Source organism: Helicoverpa zea, chromosome 21 (genome assembly GCF_022581195.2).
Source record: "Helicoverpa zea isolate HzStark_Cry1AcR chromosome 21, ilHelZeax1.1, whole genome shotgun sequence".
Classification (NCBI taxonomy): Eukaryota; Metazoa; Arthropoda; class Insecta; order Lepidoptera; family Noctuidae; genus Helicoverpa; species Helicoverpa zea.
This window is the reverse complement of record NC_061472.1, coordinates 3204446-3230023: the sequence shown is the minus strand read 5'-3', so window position 1 is coordinate 3230023 and position 25578 is coordinate 3204446. Positions and strand designations below refer to the sequence as shown.

The 25578-nt window shown below is 33.7% G+C and overlaps 1 protein-coding gene across 2 annotated transcripts in view; it reads left to right on the top strand.

Moving 5' to 3' along the window:
* LOC124640742 (protein trachealess) overlaps positions 1 to 25578 on the top strand; it is a 175524-nt gene that overhangs the window by 126814 nt on the left and 23132 nt on the right. For both annotated transcript variants that reach the window (XM_047178652.1, XM_047178653.1), the window contains one exon: positions 15312 to 15550. In XM_047178652.1, the coding sequence (XP_047034608.1) occupies positions 15312 to 15550 (239 nt within the window). The remainder of the gene's footprint in view (positions 1 to 15311; positions 15551 to 25578) is intronic.

The following is a 25578-nucleotide window of genomic DNA, read 5'->3' as shown; positions in this document are numbered from 1 at the left end:
ATCTTGTCATGACGTACTCTCGCTCGCTTGAGCTTATGAACGCAAAGAATTGGGTAATTTATTTATTGTTTTAATTTTTGTGATGTTAAGAAAATAATTGATGGGATAGGGAAAAAAGGACTGAAAGTATTTTTGAAGTAATTTATTTTGATGAATAAACAAATTGTAAAAGGCAAAAAAAATACTAATTCAATTTACAACATACATGGGTACATAATATGTAGTTAACATAATATTAAATATGCAGTCATTTAATTAAATAAATATCACTTTACCTACCACCTATCATAAAATTAATATTTTTCATAAATATAAAACACACCAATATCGCAAAAATCAAACACATGACACATACAAAAAGAAAAAAAAACTTAATACTTAGGTACGTACAATTTTTTTTTCCTGCTCGTCAGATCTAGATAAATCTTAACTCTACAATTTGAACAATATTACAGCATTCATATCTGCGCATCAAGATCACCTTCGTAATTTGTCGTTTTCCCAGAAAACGAGAAATATGGACGTAATGAGGCACTTGAATTTAAAAATAATACAAATACATGAGCATCTTGAGTCAAAAGTTAATTGGTAATATTCTAACAAGACTCTAACTTTGTTATAATTTATGACATTCATCATCTGCCTAGCATTTTCCCTTTTATTATTTACGACATTCTCACAGTGAAATGTAGGTTTGCGATTTATGTTCTAAGCAGCAGTTTTTTTTTCTGATTTTATTAACAAGAAAAATGAAAGTTAGATGCTTTTATGTGCACTTGCGGTCGATAAATCGATTTTGAAAGTAAGAAAATATATTTACTGTTTTTATTGAGAAGAGTTTTTGCCACATATTTTTATGAATGAGATTTTAATCTAATCTCTTTTTAACACAAAAAAAATATATAAAAATATATAATAAAAAGTATCAAGACTAACCGCGTCGCGAAACATCAAAGCGATATAATTGAGTACCCGGTTATATTAACGGGTTGTTTGCTCCACATCAGAGTAACCATAAACTTGAATACGCAACTCGACTTGAACCTTGAACGGTAACTGTCCGAAATAATTACACTTTCGTTGATGTAATTGCAAAAAAACTAGGTAAACAATGCTTTTGGACAAGTTGGTAAGAAATCGTTATGGCTGTTATGCGCGTTATAAAGCAAAATTATGTTAGTATCAAGATTTTATTGTAATAAGTAGATGACACAATTTTTATCCATAGGTTTTTGATATCGCATTGGACACATGTTTCGAGAGGTACATTGCTCATTTTCATCATCATCATTAGCCTTTTTTATCATCCCACTGCTTGGCACTTGCCTCCTCTTACATAGAGAACGATTGAGCATATATGTCTATCAAAAAATAATGCTATATAAAAATAACTAATATCTGAAGCTTTATTACCCTAAAATGGTCTTTTATCCAAAGAATTTACCTTTTATCTCACGAAACAAAAACTTTTTTGTCTCAATCACAAGACAGGAACCCTTTCACACTTCATCAAAATTTCTAAAGCAAGCCAAAAAACTGTTGAAAGATAAAATGTAAAAAATCACATCCGTAGACAAAAATATTTTGATTGAAAAATAAAGAGCGTAACTAAATATTGTTACACGCGTTTTTGTTATAATATGTAGGCAATATGCTAGTCAATAAGTGGCAGAGGGTGAAAAGATAAAAAAAGGATCAACATTGGTAGGTTCACTATCTTTTCTGAGTTCAAAATTATTTGAAGTGTACATTTCACAGAAATATGAATGTATGGAAATCATTACAAATTGTTACAATGAAATATGGTACAATATGTGTATCCGAAAGCATTTCTGCAACAGTATATGATGAAAGCCGACCCAAATATACTTAGGAAATGCTATTTCTTGTTAGACTTCTTCATTTTACTGTAGTAAATTCTAAAGAAAAAAATGCCAAGTTCTAAAGGCGTTCTCTAACTCAAGCCTAAGAAAGCCATGTAACCTTATGAAGATTACTAATTAAAAAAATCAAATAAAATTATAATCCTTACTGGCAGCCTATAACAAAATAACAGTAATTTATCGTAAAACTCCATTTCTGAACAGCTGAACTTGTTTTCATATAAAAACGGGGACTAACCGCAGCTACTCTGGTTCATAAGAGTAACCTTTGTAGTTTTGTGTTATGGGACCACAATTATGTTATTGTTCGTTCCACAGTGGGTAAAACCTAGCCTGTGCCTGGAAAAAATATTTGAAAACTTAACTACTTTATTTGAAAACTTGGGTACCTAATTGATAACTTTTAGTGGCAAACGTACATATTTCTTAGTTTGTCTTGGCCGCGTTTAAGCACATTGATTAAAAGTATATCTCAAACTGGCTTTTAATCCAATTTCTTTCACAAAATCTAGGTACCATAATATATTTCCAGCAACACATAAGTATGTATCATCATAGTTCAACACATATGTATCCTCAACAACTGTAAATTAACCGTTTTAATTGAAACAAAAGTATTTTACACTAAAACAACATATCTCCATTTTTTTTCATATCACTTACACATGACCATAAATTATCCGTAAAACTCGTATCTTAACCGTTTCATATTTCAACACAAACTTAACAATATAGGTTGACAGAAAAAATGGTCAACAAAAACCTAATATCAAATATCCGGGTTAATATTATGAAGTATTATCTCCTACCTCATTTTAGATGAGCTAAAATATTTTTTTGCACCTGATAAACAAATTGTTAAGCAATTGTGATCTTTATGAACGTGTGACAAGGTGCAATCTTAAGCCATTAAACGGTAAATAAGATTGGTATTTCTCCGGCCTTCTTCGGCCCTTTTTGAATGTATGGATCTATTACAGTTTGTGTCGTTTTTTTAGTAATTTCATATAGGTTGATGTTTTTTGATAGTTTTAACTGTAACTCGTCATTTCATAAAAATAATAAAAATGGCAATAGACAATGTTTCCCGATTGAATTCGTTAAAAATTAAAAAAAAAACACGCTAATTTGAAAACTACCTTTACCAATCTTGTTGACAATGTAAAAAAAAATATTGCACAGTGTTCAACATGAATAAAAGTGTATTCAAAATGCCCAAAATATTTATAAGTAGGTAGCTTTATATTAAAACAGCCTGTAGATCTATCAGCAGCCTCAATCGGCTACCAACTGCTGATTCACTGCAATTCGTCACGCCCTCTATCCATTCCAGTTTTTACTACCGACAGACGAAGTTTGATACAAGACTAAAATATATCAAGCAACACATTTTATAAGTGTGTCAAACAATGCCCAGAGGTTAGATGTATTAAAACGGTAGACAAAAAACTTAAAATGAAAACGGTTTAGCAATATGAAAGACACAAAAATCGAATTTGGTTTTGCTTAAAATAAAGCTGCACGAAATTGTGCTTTTCGAAGAATCTAGCGATTGAAAAGTTTTTACAGGTTAAAGTAAAAGCCTTAATCTTGAATAGCGCCGTTATTTTATAAAGAGCTGCAAAAGAAGTAAATTACAAAACAGTCAAAACCAATCCGGTGATTTTTGAAACGAGGCAGGAAATAATAAAATATTGATCAATAAAGAGAGACATACATTTCGGGGTTATTAAGCTCAATAAAAATCACATTGAGATCGTCCCCAAAAACGTCCAGTATCGATATAACAACCGAACTATTATCTGTCATTAGAGAAACGAATAAAAGTAAAAACAAAAAAACATTTTTCAAAAACAACGATCGATTTATGTCTGCGGTTTCAACTCGAATCTTCTTACTGCAGGTGTTTTTTGTAATTTTGTAATGTTACGAGAAAAAAATCGATGTAATATTCTACGAAATTGCGAGCTTTAGTACGTATCGAATCGCGTATTGACACTTTTTTTAATAATTTGTCCGAATAATGGAACTGTCGATATGAAAGCATTTTGATCAATATGATTTTGAATCGAATTCAATACTTTGAAAGCCAATGTAAATATTGATCGAAACTTTAATTATTCGGCAGCAAAAGATTTTTTCGACTAGAAATATTCAACACGAACTTTTATAGCAATGATTCTTTTTCATAAAAGAACTTAAGTAAACTTTTAGAAAATATTAATGCTATTACAAATATTTCAGAAACCGCCCGATAAAATGCCAAGTTTAATGGGCATTCCTCTAGTAGGGTGACGTACAATCGATCACAAGCTGGACCAGTCCGGATTAACTGCAGGACAAGTGTCCCGAAAATGATCTATTATATCCCCCTTTACCTCATCAACGTACTTTTGTGCTGACCCCTGTTGTTTTAATTCCTTCTTTTAGGGTTGAATTGGTATTGGTTGGGAAGGGTTCCTCAGAAACGGTTCTTATTGATAGATGAATATTTTTCTGTCACAACATTTTCAAAGAGCATATTATTATGTGAATTATATGACCAGTTCCTACTTCAAGATAATTGTGAAACGGAGCTCACAGAACGCGTATGTAGCTAATTTATGAAAAGCGCAATGATTATTACAAGTCGCACTAAAAGCAAATAAAGCGATGAATTTATAGTAAGTACTAACGAACACTCGACAGTAAGTTGGCAGACAAAAATACGGGAAAAATTTCCTCACCCGTGCCCCGGGCGCAATCAGCCGTCCCTTCAGTCGATTATTGCAAATAACTATTATTTCCTTCTCCTTTCAATTGGCTGCGAATGCGGCCCCAACCTCTCTTTGTATTGCTAATTCAGCTAGCTAGTTTTATTTACTTAGAAAACGGTCGATATCGAACGTTTTCTCACTAAAACGAAGAGAAATAACAAACAAAATCCAATCTCATAAACGATTATCACAAGCATTTGTCCATCTGACGTTTTGAAACCGCTATCACATGGGGCGCGTAATCCTCACTATTTTATTCATCAAATAGCTATCCACGCAAATCCCGAGTATTGCATTTATGAATGAAACAATTTTCCAGTTTCGTTACGATTTTGGCAGGCAATTTGCTAAGCGGGCGACTACCATTAGTCAAACCCGTATCGACGCGTCTAGCAGATTGGTCATTTTTTGTCCCTATACAGTGGGATATCGCCCACTGGGGTGTGTGGCATGCGATATCATCTATTGTACGATTATTTTCACTACGTCGACATTGCGTTGTCATAGTGGGTGCAATTCATCAGATTTTTTATCATTTGAATGCTCGAGATTTAGGGATTTTCATTGTGACAGTTTACTTTGAAAGTAGCTTATTTTATAAACGTGATGAGAAATATATTGCAAAATGCATTTTGTAATATTATGGATTCATGCCAAGACATTGTATTTTAATGCGAGTGAATTTTGGCGCATTTTTTATCTTATATCCATCAGAATATACCATCTAAAGTACACAATCCTAAGCTCTATTTTACAGAAAAAATATTTTTTTTATTATTTATCCCACAGCTCATAATCAACCATACATTAATTACAAGTGTCAATTCACTAATAAACAAATGACATATTCAATCAACGCGTTGCTCAATTTGTATTCGTGTTGCGTGTCAAACGAAAATTGGATATGACGTGATTATTAAAGTCTACCTAAAGAGCGGCAATTTGGCCGACGTACAAATCGTCCGTCCCACTGGGCCTGCTCGGGACGGGACCGGGCCTTTATTTATTTTTGTCCGAAAATTATTGGCCTTTGTAACACTGTGCAGTGGGTGTTGGGGATGTTTTTCGATGATTTGTATTTTTTGTGAAAATCCCTATTTAAATCTATTCTACCATTACAATGAAATTCTACTTTGTTTTTAATAACTATACCCTTAATTACATAATTTTAGTATTCAGTCTAATACAAATAACTCTTTCCTATTCAAAATAACAGCATCTATTAAGCGACACTTCTCAATTTCAAATAACCTTTATTCTATCCGACCTGTCGGAATAGTGTCGGGTTGTCGGACACTTTCGGAAATTCGCCGAGTCATATTAACCTCATCACCAGGGGTTCGGCAGTAAACGCTTTTGGGACCAAAGATTGCCTCCTGTCATTATTTTTGGTTGGCTATGAACAGTCTTGATACTTTTGTTATGTTTTTGGTTTATTTTTGATTGTAGTTTCTTTATCACAATTTTAAATTATGAAAATATTTAGAGGTAGAACTTTAGTCAATAGCAAAATCGGTGGCAGTTTGATTCCTCAAGATCCCTGTGGAAATGTAACTGAACTTCTATAAATATGCTTCTTATTCCTTAATTTTGCTCAAATTCATAACCTACTCAAAAAAACTCTGTTCAAGTAATATTCTACACAGTAATATTCAAACAACTTAGGTTCACTGAACTCTTAAATACATTATAGAAACAAGTACAAAGTACCACAAAGCACTTTTTATCAACGACCAAATCTTATTACACTTTGCTTAAGTACCTCGGGGTTACAGAACCTCGTGATCTTACCTTTGACACGCCTGTCCTCAACAAGCGTGGACCACGACTTCTTGACACTATTTGCGAAGAAAAAACGAGTAAAAAAAGCATGTGAGAATGAGGAATTTGGATGTTCTGTTATAGAGTAAAAATTTAAGGAAATAGTGGTACTGGTTGCTATTGAAGATGGTAAAATTGATGATGAAATTGGAAATTATAAATGTATTAATGACAATGTAGATAGGGGTTTGAAAGAACAAGCCAAGCAAGCTTATCATCTTACTAGCGTGTTCTTTCTTCACCAACAAATTGTGAGTAACCTTCCTTTTATGGAAACGAACATCCAGCAGTAGATGTGTGTTTAAAAACCTTGGCAAACTCGCAATAAATTAACAATTAAAAGCTAAGCCGACGCACGACCGTTGATTACACAACGCATTGCTGAATCTAGGTACTCATTTACTTAACCCATTTTGGATCTTTCACCAAAAATACATTTTCCGTCATCATTTTATCCAAATCCTGATTGTAATATTTCTCCTGTATTATCTGTCGTAAATCGTCCAATATCAATAATCTTTAGCGTAATAAGCCGATGACATTTTCATTTCCTATATCAAATATGGTGTCAAACGTCTCCCCCTTGTCGTATTTGGTCGTATAAATAAGATATATCATTACGCGTGGACTTCTATTAATTCTGTCTGCATTGTCTGATTACCCTGCTAGGGGTTCGGTATGAATATGTATAGAACTGTGACTTTTAGTGCGATAAAAGGTATTAATTTTCTTCTTTGTGTTAGCTATGGGTTTGATGATTTTAGTGGCATCTGTCGAGATATATTCATTACCGAACGACAGAGTTGTAATGATTAATGAATGAACTTCAATAAGCTATTTTTTGACAAGTGAAAGAGTTTTTATTGTTTCGATACTATTAAGATATCCAACGTGATTGGCCAAGAATATGATTAAAGTTTAATTATGCTTTCATTCATCTAATCCAAAAAGTTGATGTGCTGAACTTCAACTGTACCTACTTCTTCAAGCTTTAACTCTAAATCTAAGAGCCGTTGAAAGAGCGAGAAGCCACTACGATGATGCTATCCAAGAAAGTCAGTTACGGTGAAGTCTGCATTAGCATCGCCGTTTAAAACTCCGATTACTACAAACTAATTAGAATATTAATGGAGTAGAAAACAAACTGGCTAAATACTTCGAATGCCAGGAATAACCCCGGTGACTAACGCTTAACGTCTGATTAGCGTCTGTCTTTTTATGCACTAGCTACGATTTTTCTTTTTATTCACATCGCGTACTATCTCTGCTAAGTATAGGTTCCTAGCGTGTTTTAAAATCATTATGTGTAACTTTTTTTTTCTTTACAATCCTCAAAGACATAATCTTCTTCGTCTACATCATCTTCTTCATTTGTTTTCGGCATTTCTTCATCAACAGTTTTTAATACTACTTAACAGTTACGCTAATGTATTCCGAATACAATTAGTAGATACGCTGGCAACGTGACAATACTGTGTGCGATTCTATTGCTTTGAAATGACCCGTCATTATGCCAAACGTGATTTCAATTAACTTTAGCTAGCATTACACTTAAAGCTACTTCATTTGACACAGCATATTTTACAAAAATAACTGCTATAGCTGTTTTTTGAGTAGTCATTTGAAGTAATTCATCCAAAAGTGTGTGAATACAGTCGATTTATTTGAATTTCTTACGACTGACCGTAGGGGTTTCGAGGCTCTAGGGACGGGACGGTTGACTAAATTCCAAGGGTTCAAATGTCCATGCTTTTAAAGAAAACTGGCCGACCCTCAGTGAGGGTGTGAATATCTCTTTGAAAAGTTTCCTAAAGAAAGTCGAAAGGTATTTACTAGACGATGCTGGAAGATTAGACGATTATAGTCTGCAGTGACTTGCTGGTTTCAAATTGAAAAATGGCTGAAGTCTTGATAGAATTTTAGGGCAGTTTTTAAAGTTCCCAATCTTTCGTGACAACAATTTTGGCGAGAGCTATAGTTACAGAATTATTATTAATTCCACTTTTAGAATTCGCCAAAAATGTGTCGCAATTTTACCAACCCTTGCATTATTGACAGCTTAAACTTCTGTACTTACCACAAACTTAATCTTTTATGAAGCAAAGAAAAAGATTAAGACACAATTCAAGGGTAGTAATACTTACACCAATCTTCCCAAGGTACCGAAACTTCAATACCCACTCATAACCCTAAAATGTACAATGTAAAATTTTAAACCATATCGTCGAATAAAGAAGTATGAAGTACTTACATACATATTTGGTGACAAAAACCACTTGATATTGAATATGGTGTCATATTTTGTTTGAGAGGGTTATGGTGGTACTTAAACATGAAGATTTTCTTGGTGGTTATTATGGCATTTTACGATATGACAGATGACTGTAAAATTGTTGTCATTTTATTAATTAAATGAATTGTGGTAAAGCAAATGGAAAAATTATACAAGATTAATCTTAATATTACATCTTTATAATACTAAATGGATATTACTTGCATTCCAGCATTCTTTATGTTCATTACTCTCTTAAAAGAATAGTTAGAACGTCTGCATAAGTTATCTGTCACTTTATCTAATATAAAGTGCGCATTAAATCTATTATGACACTACTTCACAGTATAACAAACGGAAGACATAATAACTACCTCATTTTATTCATCTGAATAATAAAACTTCGCCATTATCTCTTTATAAACCGTTAACTTTATTTCCAATAAACTCATTTTAACCGCAACAAAGCACCAATGTTTAGACTCGGAACCATTCAAGGGGAAAATGCTCAGAAATTCCCAGGGTCTCCACAAAAGCCGGGTATTAAATACCCCCGTTTAGGGTTAATCGTGAAGGTGTTAACCTTTCAACGGTAACCCTAAAAAGGTGACGGGTGACAATTTAACAAGCGTCGATCTATTGACATGTTAGTATATTTCGGATAATCTTTTTGTCAGAAGATTTCGGTGGCAGTTTAGGGTTGGTTCCGATTGTATGAGAGACATAAGATTTGGTCCCAATTAAGTGATAAAGTGTGAATAATGCCTTTTGTAAGTGGTTTTTAATGGTGCGATGGGAAATATATGATGTATTGACAGTCTGATGTAGGTACAAGAGATTGATAAGTTCCGCGTTGTTAGAGATTCTGTCGTCATTACTGCGTGTATGAATCTTAGGACCAAGATTCTAATGCATGTATGCCAAAAAAAAGTGTCAAGTTATCTATTAATTTTGCTGTTGGTACCTAATGTCTTTACTTAGGGCATTTGGTTGTATCGTAAAGTATCTTATAGATGGTGATGGATCAAAATAAACAGTAAGATGATACAATCGATGCAATAAAATGCAACTCATAAATAGTCATGTCATATCCGTCACTTATCCCGGACTCCGGGAAATATCCCCGAATCCCGGGGGACAGCTAATTTTCCTAGCCGGGCACAACTCAATTTGTCCGGGACACATTAACCGTAACTACTGCGACACGGTTGCGTACTAGGCTTTTTACGACCTCTCCCGACTTCGAATCCCGGACTTTTTTCTACGAGTTTCTCCTATTTCAATTTGCAGGAGTATTCTTTTTGTTTCTATTCTGAACATTTGATTTTGACTCCTATATCAACCCCATAAAGTTGAGTTTCGCGTGACAGATTTAGGAGTTAAGTCCTTTTTGGAATAACACACTAATCATCACTGACCAATGGAACGGTTGACACTTGTTTCAGATTTTGGACTTTATCTGTGAGTTTCAAGGTTGATTTTGGCTTGTGGTTTTCAAGGGTGTATTTGTAGAGGGTCAAGGCGTTAGTGGCGTATTGTGGGTTCGATTCCCAGGTGTGCAGGGTGTTGAGGCACGTACACGAACACTTAAAGAAGGCCACTTCTAAGATGAAGGGAGTTTCGTCATAAAAATTGGACAGAACAAAAAGCATTGGAGTGTCTTGCTTTTATTTTATTTTGGTTTTAGTTTTTTTTTTGGGAAAGAAAGAAATATTGGTAATAATACCTATATTATTTTTGAAAGGGCAATGTCACCTTCCTTTTTACCTAAAAGTACCTTTACATACTCTTGCTTAACTATTACTTAGGTATTCTTTGATAATACAGACTGAAAATGAATCGAAAATACATCAGTGAAACTAAGATTATAATGTTTAATCGATTTGACAAAGATAAAGATAAAGATTGTTTATTTGTTCAAAACATGAGTATGCAGTACAAACAGGTTTGCAAAGCAGGGTGTTACATAAAAAAATCAAAGTTCTTGCATGTTTTGCCCACAAGGGCGTACAAAAGTTAAAATAAAAGATAATGAAATAATTTTAAAAATATGAAAAGTAAATTAAACTAAGATATAGACTAGACAACAATCAAACATCCTACCCAACTTTAAGGCCAAATGCAAAAATAAGTTAAATACTAAAAGTATTCTTCTCTACATTCCTACGTAATACAATGATAATTTCATTCTTTATATTGTAAAGTAAATCTGTACAAAACAATTTGGTTAATGTCTCTTTTAAGTTTTTAACATTCCTGACTTTTTTAAGTATATCAAGTACTGTTACTATCCTGATAAGACAAATTTTAACTTCTCCATATGGTAGTAAAACCATTTTGAATATGGTCAGTCAAAAGTACCGTTTTTTGTTTTCTTCTTACGTTAATGCGAATCTGGTAAAATCATGATGATTCAAGTTGTAATCTTTCTGAGATAACAATATTGTTTTAAAAGTAAATATTTTGATTATTATGGGTTTATCTTATTTCTTATTCGTTTACGTGATCTCATAATGATAATGGTAATGTGTTAATGATTTTGATTATATGAGATACATTGGATCGATTAAGTGTGTCTGACACCAGTCTAACCAAGGGGTATCGGGTTGCCCGGGTAACTGGGTTGAGGAGGTCAGATAGGCAGTCGCTTCTTGTAAAGCACTGGTACTCAGCTGAATCCGGTTAGACTGGAAGCCGACCCCAACATGATTGGGAAAAAGGCTCGGAGGATGATGATTGGATCGATTAAGTTTAGGATTTAGTTACAATCGCACTCATAAAGACATGTATCACAATGGACTGGCAATACATTTTTTAAACTTAAGTAGCAAATTAAAGTCCTTGGATATAACTAATTGGAAATTGCCTAAATTTGAGAGGTTGCGTTTTTTTTTATCTCAAAGGACAACGAACCTAGATATATAAAACAGGTAGGTAGGTAATGCCAATAACATTTGTATATTTTATAATATGATCTAGATACTTGAATAAAGATAAATACTCAAAACTGATAAAACTAATGTAACTAATCATAAAACAATTCGATTAATTGAATTAAAAAGATAATTGTATAGAAACCATAATTCACCCTAATCTTAGGGCGGTCAAGACAAGGGGGTGCCGCCCTTACTGTGAAGTTATTTTAAACAATGTTATGCCCCTAACTGACCATTCTAACCCTTGGTTTAAATCGGACCATAGTTAAGGCTGGTTTACATGACAGGTTTACAATGCACTTAATGGGTTTTATTTTTATTCAGATTGAAAAAAAAAATGAAATTGGTTTTCTGGCAAATATGTCTAATATTGGCTTTCACTAATAAAACAAACGAAAACAATACTTTCAGACTATTCATGTAATAGGTATCGTACATTGTTGGCTCTAAGAGCTTGCATTTAATAAATACCTAATTATTAATATCATCCTACTTTAAAGGTAAACACACTTAAAATTATTCAAAACTCAAGTTGATATTTACTGCGACACAAACACACCGTTTTACCATAAGCTGACATACCTACTGACCTCATAATTACTCAGTGGCTAATATTAGTACGATAATCCTTCCTTGCTATGTGTCAATTACTCGATTCAATCGACCACATTTGCGAATCGATTTGCATATCGATTTTATTGTTTTGTGCATCATTTTTACTACAATGGCGAATTGTCTAGACAAACTGCTTGTACGCAAAATTGTGGTTGTAAACAAAGGATTGTAATTTTTATTTAATTACATTATAGCTATTCATAAACCAATCGTTTTTAATATAGGCTACCTTTTCTAATCAATTGTAATAAACAGCAACCTATTTTTGTATCAAATTGTGGCCAAGTATATCTACCACTAACGATTAGGTAAGCTTATTTTCAAGTAATTTAGTACAGCTAAACTACTACTACTTTGTACGGTAAAATTATTCCTTTTTAAACTATTAAAATTACTTAAATACCCAAGTGTTCTTCGATCAAAATCTTTAAGATTGATAAACATATTTGTTTGTAAAATCTTTAAGATTGAAAAAAAATAAAACAGTACGTAAGGAAACTCGCGTCCATAGAACCCGCCCTTAACCGGTAACAGTTTACTAACGTATATCGGGAAATCAGATTTACGAAGGGGTTGTTTCGCATTTCTTTATATTTTTAAACGCTATTAGTCCCTTAGGCGCAGTTATTTAAGATAAGGCCAAAGAATTACGTTTTAAAATACCTAGTGTTTGTAATCTTGATTGGAAGGTTTCCTTTTTAGAAAAGGCTATTGAATTGGTTTCATTGGCTATTTCAAAATTTTTTTGTGAGGGTAACATGGTACAAAATTCTTCATAATAGTGACAGCTCTCAAGTTCCGTTGCTAAGTTATAATATTCCTAACAATTTAAAAAAGCAGTGGTCATTAATACCGAATATTTTGTGCACTTGACAGCTGTCAGTTTTCACTGACAGCAACTGTCAACTGCACAAAAAACGGTTCCAAATTCCACAGACACTTGAAACAAAAGTAAAGAAAGTTTCTAAACTGGAATTCCAAAAATAACACCCTCTATTCTTTTTTCAAAACTTATATTCAACCTCATTCCAGACCATTCCAGAATAATCAGACTACCCAAACAAAAGCCGAGCGTACCTTTAAAAAAATCGTAAAAAAGGCTTCCAATTTTGAAATAGCCTTACTCAGGTGCCAATAAAGCGGAGGTCTCACGGGTAACGTAATCGCGTACGATCGTAAACTGGACACTGCTTACTTCGCACCTTCGGTTTAGAACGCTGTAAAGTTTGTGCTGATGTAGACACGGCTTAATGTCTCATTATTATAGTTCGGCCATTCAGAGAATGCGTTCCTGACACGTCGCGATTGAACTGACGACGTAACTACATTCATTGATTATTGATATAATAATGTTGTTTTAATGCTCCTCAATTGTTAAAACGGTAAACAACCAGCAAAAATATTTTTATCGTAACTGCAACGCCATTGCAAAGTTACGTCGTCAGTTCAATCGCGACGTGTCAGGAACGCATTCTCTGAATGGCCGAACTATAGGTGCTTTAGGTAAATGGACTTTTTAGGCTATAGTTGGGGATTTTTAGATGTAATTGCATTTTCAAAATACCTAGGTATAATGGATTTTGCCTTTACTTATTTGCGTAATCATCGGTACAGACATTATGATTCGTACTCATGATGGAAAAATAAATGTCATTTGCGGGATAGTCTAATAAGCTGCATGTTAGAAAATTATTAATTAATTAAATCTTATAATAAAAAGCAATCATGATCAACAACTTAATTAAAGGGTGGAATATATTGTCAAACTACTTATTGACCTTTCAATGCTTTCAGTAAGTAAATAAATGTTAATTTTAAATTCAAACATCTGATAAACTACAAGAATTGAAAATTCGAACACGAATACAAAATTAAAACAACTCAACAAAACATAAACTAACCAAACTTTATTACAAATCCAATTAACAAAAACTCAACTTTATTACTGTACATTAAAATACAAAAACTTGTAAATTAAAATTTAATTAAGTATACCGAAACATCTTTCGTTTTACTCTAATGCAAATTTCTGACTTTTATACGTAGTAAGTAAAAAGAGCTGGTGTATAACTCCGCCTTTGGGCGGGTACTGGGAGTGTCCTGAACACACCCACAGCTGGGCTAAACTGGGCGGATTTTTCTTTATTAATGTACCATATATTTTAGAAGAATTTGCTGTATTTTGTGTAGGTTTTTTTTTGGTTTATTTAGATGTAAAATTAGGTGTTGTATGAGGGAATTTGAAATAGGTGACTGCGGCGAATTGGAGGGATAAATATTACAGAACTAAATGGTTATATCGAGACCAAATCATTTGTAATTTAAAAGCTTTAATATGTGCCATGTTGCCTATTTATGTAAATAGGCAATGTGGTTGTTAGGAAAACTTACAAAACTATCACCAGGAGCCCGATTCTCCTAATTTTACTTAAGCAACATTCGATTGACGTTCGACTCGATTCGACTGAGATCCGATCCCGACTCGATTACGATTGAAGCGTATGTGGCATTCCGCTATTTTTTCTTTGAAATAAACGTTTTTATCCTTTTCTGTCATTCAATAATGAATCATTTTGTCTGCAAATGATTTACGATTGCAAAATGATTGTACAGCAAACTACCGTATAGACCAAAATTACCAAAATAGCAGACCAATCGCACACCAATCAAATGTCAATCGAATACGATTGGTCTTTTATTAGTAGCAGAATGCCCGATATGGTTAAAACTGCTATTGCGATCATATTGCGATTCGATTTCTATTCGATTTTGACATTATTAACTTAGGAGAATCCGGCCCCAGGTCTTCTTTATACATGTACAAACGCATGCATTCAGTAAAAGGAGTAAAAAAACGTTATATAACGGTATTTCTTAAAGGTCGTAGACTAAGACGTAAATACGCACTTATTTAATCTTAGCCAGCAGTTGCACATATCGACCTCTAAGATATCTAATAACCATATAGGTACAAGCCATATTCACACTTTTAAAACCGACCAATCTAACATCGCAATTTTCCTTACAGCATCCTCGAACTTCGGAAAGAGAAAAGCCGGGACGCCGCCCGTTCGAGACGGGGCAAGGAAAACTACGAATTTTACGAGCTGGCCAAGATGCTACCTCTCCCGGCTGCCATCACCAGTCAACTGGACAAAGCTTCCATTATAAGGCTGACTATTAGCTACCTGAAGTTACGGGATTTCTCAGGACATGGCGATCCGCCGTGGAGTCGGGACCCTCCTCCGTCTAGCAAGGCGCTTAAAGGTAAGGTTCCTTTAAAATAAGGTGTAGATAGTCACTTGTTCTTCTGATTAGATAGATAGATATACTCTTTATTATGTACACCAATTAAAAACAACAACAAAAAACTAACCTAAATATTTTAAAGTCGGTGACACAATGGGCATACTACTAGGTATCAATTAAGATAATTACAGTAGGTAGTCCATTTTTGTCTGATTGGATAAAAGATCTCTTCTTATTCTAACTCTCCCATAACGGGCCTGCTGGAAAAAAATTCTCTTGAAATAAGGTGTGCCTATGTACTATGTGTTCTATCTTTCTTCTTTTCTGTATTCTGTGTGTGTATCTGTGTACATGAACTATTAAATAAATAAATAAATAAAATAAAATTAGGAGCTTTTATGTGTATTTTGCGGAGGGTAAGTAGTACCTAAGCACCTACCTGTTTTTAACACAGAATTAGCAAAATAGACACAAAAATAGTATTAATAGATACGTCAAACACAAGTCTTTACTTCTTATGCTTCACCCGGATAGATTTCTCCAATAGATTTCAATAAAATGCAAAATAAACTTTCTTCTGTTTGTATACATGAATCAATACGTATGCGGCTTCCATGCGCAAATCCGTGAAACATCCGGTCTTACTCGACTCAGTAAGTTGGTATTTCAAGTTTGGTTTTGTGAGTCATACATAAAAGTATTTTTTTCTAGTAATACTAAGTCAGAAACTTTGAAAAAGTTCTGACTAGATCAACTCTTTCCAATTATATTTCCACCCATGGTTGCACCACTACAAGTTACTCTGTGCAACCGGATAATAATTTATTTATTTATTTATTTCTCCTCACAATGTTTTGTTTATAACTAAAAACGGTACAATTACTCAGTCTTATATGTATTACATATGTGAGGATAACAAGTAGCTCTTAGCCTTCCACTATAAATGGGCGCACTGAGAATATAATTTTCCATTAAAATATTTTTCCATATTGGTCTAGTAGTTCCTGAAATATAGGTAAAAAAAATAACTCTTCAGCTTTATAAAATTATTAAAGATCTGCAATTTGCATATTTCTTTATTTATGAAACCTAACTTAACCTAATTCGCTCAACAACATTCTTCAAACAAATAAAAAACACCAACTGCAATCTTCAAAACTCCAAATTACTTATTTAAACCATCCCGCAAGACAGTCTTAAATAAACCGTACCTAACCCTTAACAATTTACATTAAGTTTATACCTCTAAACTTAACTTAAATATCCAATTGTTTAACCCTCTACTATGCAGAATGACAGACTAGGTTTAAAATAACGTTGGAGGGTTAGCAAATCTGATTTGCCTTCGTCAAGTCATTGTGGAGATAACCACGTTAAAGCACCCCTTGTACAGACAGCAAAACAAGTGGGTAGTGTAGTGGCAGCAGAATAGTACGGTGATTGGTGGTTATTTGAGTAGTAATTTTGTTACCTATTGGTGACAGTTTACGCAATTCGGGTAGAAATATTATTGAAAAAAAAGCTATTTTTCTAATTTCCACATCGGTTAAATAAGAACGATCTACTTTTTCACCTATTTTTTGTACCTACCAATGCTTTCTTTCCATCACCCAAAGAGAGCTGGCAGAGAATGCCTAAAGCGCTAAGTCCGCCATTTTACATAATGTGCAAAGATTATTAAATAAATAAATAAATCTACCAAAAAACACTAATTCTAGTCCATCGCTGAGGAGTAAAAGAAAAACTCTGTCGCCCAAAATTCGCACAGTGCATCAAAATCGAATCAATTAGGACAAAAAAAAAACTGCTCCTTGTAAATCAAAACAATGTGAGACGAAGCGTGTTCACAAATAAATGCGCCTTAGGGACACTGATTCACCGCAATCTGTCAAATATGCGCAGTCGGGTAAAAGTACAAATATTTATTTGTGGAAGCCACCTTGCACATGTTTTAGTGGGAATATGGTGAGTTGTTTTTATTTTATTTGTTAAAAAAATGAAGCTTCGGGAAGTAAAGAAAATGGTTTTAAAGAATGGATAAATGGGGAAAACTATGAATTTCAGAAGTCGGTTTATTTGTCCCTGGTTGGTACGATTTAGTTTTTTTTTTTTAATATATTTTTATCCTCGGAATAAATAACGTTACCTATGAGACATGCAAGACATTTGAACTTTATATAAAGAAAAATTACAGGCCTTATTAAATCGTTTCACAATGATTAAGTTGACAATCCTGAGACCTTACCTTAGCTCTATAAATAATGCCTATGTTAATGTTTGTACTAGAATTGCGTAAAACTTCAAGATAATTACTCGTATGAAGGTTTTAATTAACAAGTTAATTAAAGTAAGACATATTAAAATATGTGCGGGTCACATTTGAATATCTGAGAAATAGATGTGAGCTACTAATCTGTGCGTGCATCGAATACCTAGGACATACATGTCGTTATGTTTATTACATATGTCGATACTGATCATATGTAATTATACTTAGTATTAGTAGGTATAGATGATGCCCGGATAACTGGGTTGAGGAAGTGAGATAGGCAGTCGCTTCTTGTAAAACACTGGTACTCAGCTGCATCTGGCTAGCCTGGAAGCCGACCCCAACATAGTTGGGAAAAGTCTAGGCAGGCAGATCTTTTTTTAATAGTACGACTGAACCATAAAAGACCACCAATAAATAATACTTACTGAAGTCCAAAATGCCAATATGAACACAATTCACATACCATCACACTGACACAGCTTTTTTAAACGCACTGTTCCAAAATTTCGTAACAAGTGTACCAATAAAAAGCCCCCAACAAATCCAATTTTGGCCCCTAATGCGCTTAATGCGACCACGGGGCGAATCACTACGTATGCCACTGTCATTTTAACTCAATTTCCAAGGTGGGTACTGCGTATTCAAATAAAAATATTCAACATAATAAAACACGAGTGTTTAGGGGTGTCAAAATTGTCTTACAAAATGTTATTGTAGGGTAAAATTCTGTAGACAAAATACACTTGTGTATGCAATAAAGATTTGCTGGGGAATTTAGGAATATGTAGTTTGGAATCGTAAAAATTTGTGCGTCTCATGTGTTGCATCTGAATTGCGGTAATTTATTAGCTACATACATCACTTATGGGCCCTTATGGGAGTAATAAGAGTTCCGAATGTAATAAAGTGAGTCGCATTAATATCAGTCAATGAGGGTAGGTGCTATAGGACTTAAAGTTTTTAGACAACATTAAGTAAAAATTCCATACTTTTGACCATGTATGATTTTAGTATGGCCCCAAAGCTCTATTGAAGCTTTTTCCTATTAACATTTACAAGTAATTTGATTACACTTTTCCTTTAATCAGATCAAACATTTACAGTATCAGTAGCATCAAATACTTTACCCCACAATCAAGTAACAAGATAAAGTTTTACTTACCAAAGAAACCAACGAGCTTATCTAATAATCCATCTGTCAACATCTAAATTGTAAAATACACCTTCGCCATTAAAAATATCTAATTAATTCGTTAGGGCATTCCCCCAATGTAACAATAAGCGCCGAATTGGGACAAAATTTTTAACCTAATCAATTAACAATCAGTGCAACCGATATACCGCTTGTTAGTGTTGCTTATTTGGCGAACGTGACTGGGATATTCAAATTTTGTGGGGTTCGTTTGACGATTTTGTCTGGCCCGTTTAATTGGTGTTACCACTGTGCGTCTTGCGGTTTTAATTGCGGAATTCTTTGGGTATTACTCTTTGTAAAAGATGACGAATTTGCATTTGTCATCTTTTTTAGTGGCTATTGTTACTGAAAATGTATTGAAACGGGTTTCGTTTAGTAACCCTTTCGATGACAATATGTGGTAACCAATAACCATTGCCAAAGACCAATTTTAATCAAACAAAATATGACTTGTTTAATACAAGTCTTTTAAATATTTTTAGAAGGTACTTAATTACCACAGCTCTGCTTAATGTTTATATCATTATTTAATAACGCACAAAAATTTAAACCCACCAATTTCAACAATTATCCACTAGTGACATTCTAATTTATTCAGCTGACACAAAATGTCAACGATGTCAATTTGATGGCAATTACTTCGAACTGATGGTGAGGCAGTGTAATTGAGTGATAGGCATTCGCTGACGACCGGATACGCTTGACAAATTGAGTTGAGATTTATGAGATATCATAGTTGTATGTCTAGCTATATTCTGTATGTGTGCCGAAATGCAGTGAAATCTGTTAATTTTATGGTTTATGAAAGAAAGAAAGAAAGAAAGAAAGAAAAATACATTTATTCACATGGACATAACGCATAGACAAATACAAACAATAATACAAACAAAAACGAATTAATAATAACATAGAACTACAGAAGACAATACACAATAGTGGGGGAAATATGCGTCACATCCACGCGAAAAGGCCCTTGCTCAGCATGTTGCTGTCACTCTCTGACGCAGATTGCATCTGTATGCAGATCTTTGACTTAATAAGGAATTTCATTTTGAACTGGTCGCTATTACAATATTCTTGGATCTATACGAATAACAACATTAAGTGTCAGTTATAAAATAAATAAATAATCATCTAAAAATTATTAATTAAAAAATATTTTTTAATTTCTATGTGCCCTTATTAACCCTTAATCTACTCACGTACAAATTTTTCGAGCAAAACTTATCGAACTCAATTTATTTCACCTTCACAATCGAAACACCAAGAAACAAAACAAACACGGAGCAATATTTCTCAATAGCAACATAAGACAAGGCAGATAAATTCGACAAATTAACTTCTGTGTAAACACATGTTTCACATATTGCCGTATGGTGGCAGCACACGTGATTTATTGCCAGAAGGGCGTCAGATCTCGTGGTGAACAGACGTGTGATTGTAACTGGTTTCCTTTCGATGTTCATGTTTTAGGAGTTTTGAATTGGGTTCGTGAATTATTAATTTTTATGGGCGGTTATGAGATTATCGTCAAGTGTGACATGAATTTTTGAGTTTTGATTTGCAAATCATAAAAAGTGCAGTCAAAATAATGTTTGGTCAATTATATACCAAAATTATATATAGAGATATACTTATTCTTTATTATGCAGGCCAATTAAAATAACAAACCTAAATATTTTTAAAAGTTGTTGACACAATGGGCGGTCTTATGGTCGTATTACATTTGGATGGATTAAGACTAAAGGAAAAAACCACATACAATATTGGTTAATAATAGTATTTTTAACCCATTCTTAAAACTTAAATTTCAAGTTAAATCTTTCCAACACTAAACTTCCCAAAAATCAATAAATCTAACACAAACCTTAGTTTTCGCTGTAAAATATAGAAAACAAGTTTTCCCTGGCCAGTCCGGGTGTTATAATTCACGTTCCTTAATACGGGCTGGTTGTAAATCATAGCGCGCACATCTGCCAACGAAATAGAAAAATAACAATAAATAAAGGGAACATAGCGACAACAGGGTTAGTTTTGTGCTGGTATTTTTGTTACTGATATTACGGTCGTTTCCAATATTGTATCTGTTGTTATGCTGATCATAGATAGATAGGATTTTACATTAAATGTGTGGGGCTAGTGTTCAAATAGTAACTCTGGTAAGTAAATCAATAAATGGATAGAATATAGGGAAAGGCCGATAGTCGTGTTCAGTCATTTATTTTTTTCTGAAATCAGCATACGTTTTTTTTCTCTATATATTATGATTAAACTGAACGGGTACTTTGCATCTTATTTTGGTATTTTTAAAAGCTTGATGCCACGTTTTCCCATAAAAAAATTGTTGAAAAAAATACACAATTATACGTGGAACTCAATCAAACATAAGTACGCATCTAATCTAATCATAAGAATCAAACCTCACGCCCAGAAAACACACAGCACCTACACAAAATATAACAAAAGAACTCTTTCAATACAAACAACAAAGAAGCTTATTTTAATAAAGTCAAAGCTCCCACGTATCAGCACAAAAGTAAATAACAGAACTTTTACCTTAAGAAATAAGGGATCTTTGCCCGGTCAAGCTAACCCTTCCGCTAATCCGGGCAATAATGAACCGACCCGGGGAACTCGGCTCGGCCGAACCGGGCATAATTAAATAGTCGCCGACTTATTAATATGTTAAAGACTTTCGTATAGAAGTCGTGATGTGTTTCATGATACGATCAAATAAATCAAGAAATAAAGATAATAATATACCTAATGTTTTGTTTCTCTGAAGATAATATTGAGTAATTACTGATTACTTTTCTAAGAGAAAGCTGTTTTTCTGATCTCCGCTAATTGTTTCATTACTTTGTTTTAGTGAAGAAACACGCTCACTAATTTATTTTGTAAAAATAAACGTCATTTTACAAATTGATTAACTTAAGCTTTACGTGCATGACATCTCGAAAGTTGAGATTTTAATAGCGTTTAATACCTATATATTACGGCTTTGTCTTGAGAAATATGACAAAATAAAAGTTTGTTTTGACACGGAAACGTACTAGATTGAATGCGAAAAACTGAATCATAACTTTTACTACCATAACAAAAGCAGTACTGAACGAATATGCCATTACTTTCAATCTATAATAGTCACCAACGCCATTTTTGTGCGTCCCTCCCCGGTGCATCACAATCATCACCATGCTATTCTATATAGACAGTACGTGTTCCGAATCCGGGATCGTTTTCCGGGATTTTGTAGCTATTTTTATTCGGTATCGACCGTTTTCGGGCTATCGGCCTTTTGGACCCCGCGTCGCGGATGAAGGGTTGGCCGCCCGTGTAATTGGCTAGTTACAATTCATTATTGTTTCGGAATTGTGATTTTTTTCCGAAATTGCGGGTGGACGGATTTTCGTTGAAAGGATTTGCTGTTAGTGTGAAAAATTGGGGATTGCGGTGATACAAAATGATGCATTTATTCATTTTTGGGAATAGCTTCAGTACATGAAAAAATATTGAAGGTACATAGTTATCTATATCACATTACATAGAATCGACAGTGTTCACATAGTGTTACTTAACCAGCAGATAAATAATTATTTATTTATTTTTCCGGCTAAAACTAAAGTTGTGAATAATTTTTCGTTTATTAAAACATTTTTTTTCAACTTAATGAAGCACTTAATAAACTACATAGGTACCTGTAAATTCTTTACACAACTGAATAAACTTGCAAACTAAACTTTTTCCTCAAAACCTCTCGATCGCTGTCAAATAAAGAGGTTCGAGCACAAAGGGCGGTTATTCTTCATTAGAGGTCCCGAGTTCCGGTCAAGTGGCGCCCCCAGGGGTTGGTAATCAACGCCTTCTAACTTGCGTTATTTTTGAGGGAGAGAAACACATCTGCGTGAAAAGTTCGGCCGTTTTCGGTTTTAAATACATGATCGAAGATATAGGTAAGTATGGGTAATATAATATTCAGACAAGATGACGTGAACATATTAAAAAAAATCGAAAGTATAAGTAATAATTGCTTCGAAAAATACATTTTCTGAGCGCTTTCATTGATTTATATTTTCCAGCACTTTTTGATTACGCGTCATCTAGATTTGAAATTACAGCTCTCTCTGGTTAAGCTACACATAAAAATAATTCAATTCATTTTATCTACCATATTTTGACACCCACAGAAAAAAAAAGATTTGCCACCGCTATTTTTGAAATACGCACAAAAATACAAAAAAAGATTTTTCCTTAAAGGTCACTTTAAGTCCTTACGACCCCTCGTATATTAGTGGTGAGTTTTATTTAATTTGGACGCTGTACCAACACTACAGTGTCAATGTTATTGGTTGGCCGCACATGTCCAAACGGGCAAATAAGACCAAATATTGCTTGCCATCGATAAATATAGCCATCAGCATTTGCGGGTTGGATTTTGTACTGGAATGAATTTAGCAGGGACCGAACATAAAATATTTTTATAAGTTTTTTTTAATCACTGACAGTAATTAAATATTTAACTATGTTGCTTAAATTGAACAAAAACGTTTAACTACATATTTATAACTTTGATAGTTTTACATTTATTGTAAATTTCGATACATTTACATTTACACGATTATATTTTATGACACGAGGGAATTATATTTATACAAAAGAAATACTATCCAATCTCAAAATTCATAGGTACCGCAGAAAAAATCGATAGGTATATGTTAGCAATATCTTATTTATTTTTACAACAGTACATACGGTCATGCATTCGTCGACATTAAGTAATTAACACATAGCCAAAAAAGTGTGTATAAATATAAAATGCAAAACTAAATCTACGCTTGTTACACATCGGTGTAAATACAGCCAAGTCTTTATTTTGTATCAAATCGATCTGTTGTAAGTGTTGCCCGTCTAAGGGTGGTTATTAAATTTACCCAACTGGACGCTACTCTGTATAGAATTAGCCAGAGGGTGGTGTTTTTCCTTTTGAACAAAAAAAGCTAAATAAACATGTTTTTTTTGCCTGTCAATCACGGTAATTTGTTTTTATTTGTCGAGATGTGGCTCCGTTAAAAGAGAGATATTTTGTAAAAAAAATATTTCTAGGCAGTTGAAGTACAGAAGTGGAACACCAGTCATTTATCTAATGACAACTTTTTCTCCATAAATATGTACCTATAATTACTATTCAAAAGTGATTTCTTTGGTATTTACTTTACTCTCTGTTGTGAAAAACATACCCTTCTTGGTAGTCGGTTAAAAATACACACAAAAATGCGTTACCTACAAATGATCATAAACTTACCATACATTTTTAATATCATACACATAACCGAACAAAAAAACAGCATTAAAACCATATAACGTAACTTTATTAACTGCTAATGCCTTACAAATTACGGTCGTGATAGCAACAATATCTGACTTAAGGGCAGGCCGGTGTAATGAGAAAATTATACGAAGTCTTAAAGGCGTTAATAAAAATTTGTTCTCGTGGGGTTGATCAAGCCGAATAAATGGTGGCGACTGTACTCGGTGTGGTGTCAATTTAGATTTATTTTCTGTACTTAGGTAGTCTTTTTCTTTGGTTTTATTTTGTAAAAAGTAGTAACTTCACCAAGAAGCACTATATATTTTGGGATATTAAAAGATATAATCTTCCTGCATCATGTCATGAATACTTGAGCTTACCTTACCATAGCCTTGCAATTCTTTTTTGGTTCTACGTTCTTTATATTTATTTAATATTATACTACCTGTTAAATATTAGCCTATGCCAAAATTAGGACCACTTGACGTTCCCAAATAAAAACTATAAGTTTATTAGATAAGTATTCTTTTGGTTTCTATTTAAAGCGAAAATTTGTCCTAATTAATTCAACTTTTTTATCTTTGCCATAAATAAAAAAAAAACAGACTTACCTAATTATTTTACTTATCTGTTATTGTTATGACATATAACAACTGGGTACTTTAGACCACAAAACAAACTAGTACGTTCACATAGTCAGATTTAGCTAGTGGGACATATTTAACCCTAGCGATGCTGCGATAGCCTCGGCGCGTTCTTTATTACGATTTAATTCAACAAAACTGACTGGAGACCGCTTTGATATGCCGACTGCATGACTGTGGGGTGACTGTGGGTCGTGAGTTTGTGGTACAGGAAGTAGACGTATGCAAACATACCTCGGTGTATCAAAATAGGCAGTAGATACTAAAATGAAGATTTTTAGGTACCATAAGTACTCAAATACATAAGAAGTTGACATGTAAGTTTTTGTGTAAATGTAGGATTTCTTTCGACGGCCTCGATGGCGCAATGGTCACCATGCCGGACTGCCGAACCTGAGGTCCCGGGTTCAATTCCCGGTTTGGTCGACATGCGTGTGATGAGCATGTTTGTTGGCCGTGATCTGGGTGTTACAATATGTATTTATCAGTATGTATATATGTAGCTATATGTAGTTTATCAATTGTGTTAGCACCCATAACACAAGTTAATTAATAACTTACCATGGGGCTAACCGACCGTGTGTGAAAAATGTGTCCAGACATTATTCTTTGATCATTTCATGCGTT